The 7892-nt window shown below is 36.2% G+C and overlaps 1 protein-coding gene across 7 annotated transcripts in view; it reads right to left on the bottom strand.

Moving 5' to 3' along the window:
* Positions 1 to 7892, bottom strand: part of gria2 (glutamate receptor, ionotropic, AMPA 2) — a 66676-nt gene that overhangs the window by 5594 nt on the left and 53190 nt on the right. For all 7 annotated transcript variants that reach the window (XR_001481540.1, XM_015385828.1, XM_015385826.1 and 4 more), the window contains exons 9-13: positions 5586 to 5693; positions 4840 to 5046; positions 4260 to 4627; positions 1474 to 1672; positions 368 to 615 (exon numbers count right to left, since the gene is read on the bottom strand). Coding sequence is in view for 6 of the 7 variants with exons in the window: in XM_015385828.1 (XP_015241314.1) it covers positions 368 to 615; positions 1474 to 1672; positions 4260 to 4627; positions 4840 to 5046; positions 5586 to 5693 (1130 nt within the window). In the remaining variant the exon portion in view is untranslated. The remainder of the gene's footprint in view (positions 1 to 367; positions 616 to 1473; positions 1673 to 4259; positions 4628 to 4839; positions 5047 to 5585; positions 5694 to 7892) is intronic.

The raw sequence follows: 7892 nt of genomic DNA on the forward strand, positions 1-7892 counted from the left end.
CAGGGGATAGATGAAGCAATTGTGTATTTTTAAAATCAGAATTCCAGCTTTTCTTAATATTACTGAAAAATGGCAGTAAAACAGGTTAAAAAGAAACCTGTTGAAATTCAGTCATTAATAATTTGGAAGCGATTTGTAATGAATAATTCAATTAGTTGAATAATTGCGTGTCATTATTTTTATTAAAAGTTTTTGCAATTTATGGACTTACAATAAATTGCAATGTTTCCTTTTTCGAAAACAATGTAAAGGAAGGGGGCATTACCTCATCTCCTTTATACAAACCAGAGACACATAAGCAAAGCTACATCAGGGTAGGTGGGATACTATAACAACATTGGACACATTGTTATACTATTCCACCCACCTTAATGAGGATCCTTTGGGCGTGGCGATCCCGTAGCCTTTGGAGTCCAGGTTACCTCCCACCTTCATGGTGTCACACGGCTTTCGCTGCTCGATGTATTCATTCATGGTGGACTCTAGTAGGTAGGCATACTTCCCCTTAGACTTCCGGACTCTCTGGACGCCTTCCGCTGTGGTTTTCACAAACACAGAGGGCTCTGCACTGCGCATGTAAGTCCACATTTTGTCAAAGAGGGCAATTTTGGAGCGCTGTGTTAAGAAAACAGTGAAAAAAGAAAAATACCTTCAGTTATTTCCTCCTTTCAAAATTTTACTCTGTCATCTATTTTTCTGACATGATCAAAGTTGACAATTTAGAAATTTGTCTTAATTCAGCTCTACAAAAACTTAGTTTATTTATTTATTTTTTAACTCAAACGGCCAGGTTAAGGTCGCATCTCACCCACAGATATCAGTCTAGAGGTTTACTCGTACTAAGCTGCTCAGTGGCACAGTGGGCAGCATTGCTACCTTGCAGCAAGAAGGTTCTGGATTCAATTCCCGTCCTGGGATCTTTCTGCATGGAGTTTGGATGTTCTCCCTGAGCATGCGTGGGTTCTCTCCGGGTACTCCGGCTTCCTCCCACAGTCCAAAAACATGACTGTTAGGTTAATTGGGTTCTCGAAATTCTCCTTAGGGGTGTGTGCATGAATGGCTGTTTGTTCTGTGTTTCTCTGGCTTGCCCTGCGATGGACTGGCGACCTATCCAAAATGTACCTTGCTTCTCGCCCAAAGACAGCTGGAGATAGACACCAGCACCCCTTGTGACCCCAGGAGGGATAAAGCATGAAGAAAATTGATGGATGGATGGTTTACTCATGCTATTCTCAAACCTGCATTCTATGTTTTTACTAAGTCCTTTAGTGGTAAACTTGGTGTGCTCTGTTGTGCAGACCTCCCAACTGTAATTGTAAGAGAGCTAATACTTTTTTAATGAATCAGAGGTATTTTATTGAGTTCAATGGAGTAAAGAAAAAAATGAGTAAAGGGGAAAAAAATGGCTAAGGCATCCTGAAACTTGTGGTTTCCATGGCTACAGACAAAAGAAAGAAATTGAGCATCTCTTACCCTAAAAAACTCTTTTGTGGAGCCAGAGTCTAGAGTTCCATATGCTATCTCAGTCTGTTTGGCCAGATCCTCCGCACTTTCAATTGGAGAGACCATTCTCTCGACAGTCAAAAAGGCAGCCAGGTTAGCAGTGTAGGAGGAGATGATGATTAGAGTAAAAAACCACCAGACGCCACCGACAATACGCCCCGACAAGGATCTATGGCAGAAAAACAAAAGCAGCAAAAGGATTTATTCTCAAATGATCACTTGAAGCAATAATTTCTTCTGCATTAATTTATTGACATGGAATTCCTGGGCTTTCAAGCACTTTTCGAAGGGAAAAGCATTCATTATTGATTAACAAATACCAGAATATAGAACAGCCTTGGGTCAGTGCATCTTTTTTATCAATCCACCCTCATTATTTACTAATTTATTTTCCCCTATCCTATATTATACTTGTGTATCTAAGCCATGTAATACCATTTTAAATAGCCAGTAAAACACCTTGGTCGCACATGACATTTTGGTCTCATCAATAGCTGGACATTTGAATCTTCCCAGACATCACTTACCCAAAACGTCTCTCAAAGCAAAGTGTGAAAAACATATGCATCTAGATCGGTCTCAGTTTTCACAAATACACATATGTGATTTATACATGCACAGGACAAGATCCACACATGCACAGCAGGATTCACGCAAGGACAAGATCCAAACATGCACAGCATAAGATTCACCAAAGTATTTCTGGTCAATAAACAATTATAAAAAACAGTAAATTACAAAGTAGCACTTGTCTTTGAACTTCATGGTGCATTTTTTTTAAGCAGGGAGGTTTGCCACCAATCACAAAGCTCCCATGTGTAAGTCAATCACAAGAAAGTACTCCACGTGGGATGACCCCCATATCCTACATCCACTGTATGTGTGTGTGTGAACATCTTTGTGCTTGTGTGTTTCGTTCTGTGCATGTGTGGATCTTGTCCTGTGCATGTATGAATCACATATGTGTATTTGTGAAAATTGAGTCCTATCTAGCTCCATAAAAATATAAAACAGGCAAAATGAGCAGCACATGTGCAAAACTTAAGATGGCTTATTGAGACGCATGACGAACTATTTCATTTTCCACAATGAATAAGCAAAAAGAAAACACAAACAAACAAATAAATAAAAATAAGTCTTTCTAGTACCAACATCTAAATGTATGTCTTTTTGTAAATCTGAAACATAACACTGAAAAAAGTTCAGAGGTTTAAGCAGTTGAAACACAGGTTGTAAATTGGAAACACATTGTAGGGAAACATACAACATTGATTGGGAGTCATGTTGACACCCTTCACATCACCAGAGTGTGATGTAAAGGGCATGTCAAGTCGTAGACTGATTCATCTCTCGAGTCCACAGCTCAGCACCACTTTCAACTTTCATAAGCTTTCAACATTTACATTGTCCAAGCATATACTAAACTATTAACACTGATGAAAGTAATTTTGTGACTTCTCTACAAATGCCTGTTCTGAAAAAGATTGAGACTGAGATTTTATTTTAGCTTTTGTTTGTTAGTAAATGAATGTGTGAAAATTCACTTGTCACTGAATATACTAATGGTGTTTTTTTTGTAACGGTAGGGCTAAAAAGAATAACAATACTGTAGATACAAATAGTACAAAAAACAAAGCAAATCATTCTTACTGGAACCATTTTTGGCATTTACTTATACTCATATTTAGTTACTTTAACAAAATTGTTTCATGTTAGCAGGGTAGGAAATAAAAAAATGTGTTAAAGTAACTACCGTAAATAAGATTAATTAAACAGCAACAGCGGTCGCATAATTTTTTTCAGTGTATTTAAACGTTTTTAGCCATGAGAAAATGAGAGACCAGTTTCCTCTGACATTATAGAGCAAAGTAATGCACCTCTTCCCTTTCTCCACCTGTTGCTTTGTAATGCCAGCAATGTGGCCAATAGAAGACACATATTCATTGCTTACAAGAAAAATAAACTGGTTCTTATTAACCATTACCAGTTGCAATAATTTCTAAACCAAGGTGGGACAGCACCTTTTCCCCTATGAATTATCATAAATATATATTTTTTTATGCAATTAGCGAGCTACAAGCAGCATTTATGGAAAATAAACAACTACAGGGTAGCAAGCGATTAGATAATCAGTCAATTAACAGATTAATTTTAGTCTTCATTGTTGTTTAAGAAAAGAGACTGATAAAAATGTAATATACTAAAATGTAATGTATTCTGTAACATAAAAACCCTATTTTTCTAATACTTTAGTTGAAGTTTATATATCAAAATAAAAATCTGTCAACAACTGTAACTGAAAGCCCTGCTGTAACTGAAATTGTTAATTTAGAAAATGAAAAAAAAAAAAACAGCATAACATTCACAAATTGTAAAAGATATACCAGGTTAAAGCATGTTATAAGGACACAAAATATTGTTGAGTCTTAGAGAGCATCAATTGTTAAAAGGATAGAGAAATCCATTTTGGCTGAATCAATAGTTAGCTTGAAATATATAGTATTTTGTTGTAGAACAAGGTAATGATATCATGTATGGATATGTTTATGCTCTGTTACATAGTTTCTTTACATATTAAAATTGTTGGAGTAAAAGTGAAAGCAGAAAATACTGATTTATAATAACTAATGACATAAAATTAAGTTATTGATGTGACCCATTTGGAAAATAAATCAAATGTATAAATTATTTCAAGGTCATTCTTGTCTAATTAAGTTCTTAATAATATAGCACACGAAATGTTTTTTTATACTTACCGAGGAGAGATGTCACATCCTTGCCTCATGAAAGCTCCAAGTGAGAACCACAGGCTGTTAAATATGCCAAACTCGTTAGTCGATTCATTGGTCTGGATCTGCCCGTCCTCATACTCCTCTGTGTGCCACTCATAGGGGCTGAAGCGGCTAACGAGAAACAGCACCACACTGACGCCGATGTAGGCGAAAACAATGCACATCCAGATCTCATAAGCCAGAGGATCCAAGAAAGAAAAGACTCCAGGTTTAGATTTCTGAGGCTTTTTGATCATGATGGAGATTCCCAGAGACATGAAGGGCTTGGAGAAGTCAATCACCTCCTCGCGCACCAATGTTATGGTCAGCGGGGCCACTGCTATATCTGCTTTCTGTCAGACCAAAGGATAAAACCAAAAGGATAGTTTCTCCAGTGAATGTTATTATGGCGTTTAAACATATCCATTTTAGGAAAAAAACAAGATCCACTGTATTATTGCTATTTATTAAATGTTATATATTAACTGTAGAAGTAAAGTACCGTAAGTGTTACACTATACCATCTTTGAGCGCTTATAAAGGCAGTGTAAGCAGTTTGAATTACCCCATACACCAACTCTCCAACCATTCCATTCCAGATTTTGGTTTCTGCATCTCTGGCTCCGTACTTTCCATCACCCACTATTTTCAGCTGATACTTAAAGCCACAGTGCTTTGCTATCTCTGCAGCCAGATCAACGCAGTAACCCTCGTAGCGCTCATTGTCCACAAAAAGGTCAGCGTTCTTTTTCAGCATGACATATGGAGCTTCCTGAAGGTGGAGAACAAGTTTGAATTACAATGAGGAAAACCGCTTCAAAGATAAAGTATTTGCCTCAGGCTTAACATTCAGTGGAGCTGGTCCCATAGCACTAAATAATTGTGCCTCTGCCTTTTCAGTTAACACCATCAGTTAGAAACACACACAAAAAAAATTTTTTTATGTGGTCTAACAGTCGTGATCTTTATGGTCACTATTCATTTTTTTGTTTATAACATATTGTGTATTTAAATTTGATAATACGAGGTGAAAATCTGTTGATTTTTGTTCATTTCTCCAGCACACTTATTTTAATTAACAACTCTTTCATCACACACCTTCACAATTTTATTGACTCACCAATTCAAGTTCTTTCTCCCTTGATATTTTTAGTTATTTGGGAGTTTCTTACACTGTTATATTCTTTACAGTAGGTAAGTTCACTGATACCTGTTTTTCAGGTACCATAGCATTTTAATTATATATTATATTATAATTTAAAAATGCAAATACATTAGGCAAAAACATGCATTTAAACAACACAAATTTACCAAGATGGTGGTTACAATCACTGTTTTGTTTTCCATTCCTGTTGTGTCGTTGCTAAAGACATCTGATTTGGTCACAGCCATTTTGTCGACTTCATTCCAGTATCCAATCTGTAGAGAGACACATAAAAAAAACAGGCTTTTTAGGTTGGAGCAGAGTATTATTTGGATAGAATACAATGTGAATGGAATACATTATATAGTCAGATATCTTTTTATTTATTGTTATCTTGTAAAAAGGTATTGCCATTGCAATTCAGGATCATTGTGACAACTATTAATCTAAACGTATATTATTTTAAAAGAATTGATGTTTTGTTATTGAGGATTGTCTTAAAAGCATAAACGAAATTAATTTAGTAGAAAATTTTACATGATGAAAATAATCTGTACAGTTAGCACTGTAACAGTTATATTAGGAATTATTCCATCTGACAGCTTGGCAAGTTTATTGCTGAAAAAAAATACTGATGCTAATTATTAGTTTTACTTTTTATCTAACTTAACTTTTATTAACTTTTATAATTTCTCAATAAATGCCACAAATAATCCTGATGAAATTTAAGGTTTGTATCACCCAACCCCATTAAACAGCCCTGCTAAAAAAAAGTGTTTGTGATTTAAAATCATCATTAAATACTTTAAAACATTTATACAACATAAAGTAGGTCTTTTACAGTTAAATTGAAAAATGTTAGAGCAAAAAATAACTATTAGAAAGTAAAAAAAAAAAAACCTGATTGCATAAGTGTTGCCACTCTAATACTTTTTCAATCGAAATTAGAATTTCTAAACTTTGTTTATCAAATTTCAAACTTAATTCTTCCTTGGTGGATAACTAATATTGATTACTCTGGCTACATCGGAGTAGCTCAAAGTATAGCTCCTACTTCCTATTCCCAGCTCCTACCCCCACACTGAATCCATTCATATTTTTAGTGAACGGTGAAGTGAATGGACAAGTTTTGAAGTAATGCCCGTGAACGAGAGCGACGTTCACTCTAAAAATGAGAAACACAGACAGCTTACGTACCCGTTCAATTAATAATGACACTTATAACGGCATTAACAGCAGGACAGACCAGCATGTCTACCGCTAGTACTAGTTTGCGCGATTTAGACCCATCAGCTGGAATTTCTGATGCCACTTTTGCAAAACATTTGGCAGAGTTTTATGAACTAATACTGTAAAGGAAAACTTTGACAGAAAAAACACACACTTTTGTCCGAACTGTGCCTACTAGGACCCCTTGTGCCTGTCTCTTTTCCCCTAGCTCTCTTCTAGTCACTTCCATAAATACCTGATCCATATCATCTGATTACCCCAGTCTTTGTTCTATCTGCCATATATACTCTCCTTGTTCAGTTCTTCAGTGCTGGCTCCTTGTTGTTGTTAGTTGCTTCCTCGTCTCTAGCTCCCCACATGAGTTTGTCATGATGTGTGCTGGTTTTTTGGTTCTCAGTATTTTTGTGTTGGATGTTTGCCTCAGTTTTTCATAAAACCTACAGGAACTCATCTGTGCCTTACTCATCCCTGCTTTTGGGTCCTCAAGAAACATCACCTTTTGTGGCTTAATTTGCCAAATTAACTTAAACTAGTTAATTTAAAAGTTAGTTAACTTAGTTAATTTTTGAAAACGTGAACTTAGAACATGAACGATTTCATTTTTAACTGTGTGAACTGAGCTTGTTCTTTTTAAAAAATAAACTGGCACAACATTGCGTACCCCTTCATCTTTCATGGGGTCAGCAGTAAGAACATTTTCCAGGGTAGGAGAGTAGATATGGACTGCTGTGCTTCAGCCTTACAGATGACATTACCCAACGGACAGACACATGAATAATACTAGTGAAATTGGGTCTACAGCCTTCGGGAAAATTGCTACAAAAAGCAAAGTTACTCAAATGCTGTAAACTGTTTAAGCTCTCCCTTATAAAACCCAAAATATAATGTTGTGTACATTCGAAGGTGCCACACAGACTACAATTGAAGAAAGCTATTTTTTTAAACTCCATGAGGTTGGCACTGCTTATTAATCTGGTCATGCAAAGTATTAGGAGCGGTGGCAAGCAGTTTTAGAAAGCTCCTATGCTAAATGAACTATCAATACAGTAGGAAGCCTCCTGTTTTCTTGTCCTGGCTCCTTCCTGCCAGTATTATTTAGATAGCATGCATCATGTTCACTGAAGTGCTTCCTCCGTTGCTTAAAGGAATAGTACAGCGTCTGCTCTGCCGATAATGCAAGCGTAGAAGAAGAAATGTGCTGTTTACCTGTGCAAAGAAAGAAACAACGAAAGAAAAATGTCTGA

This window comes from Cyprinodon variegatus, unplaced genomic scaffold, assembly GCF_000732505.1.
Source record: "Cyprinodon variegatus isolate N-32 unplaced genomic scaffold, C_variegatus-1.0 Scaffold349, whole genome shotgun sequence".
NCBI classification, from domain to species: Eukaryota; Metazoa; Chordata; class Actinopteri; order Cyprinodontiformes; family Cyprinodontidae; genus Cyprinodon; species Cyprinodon variegatus.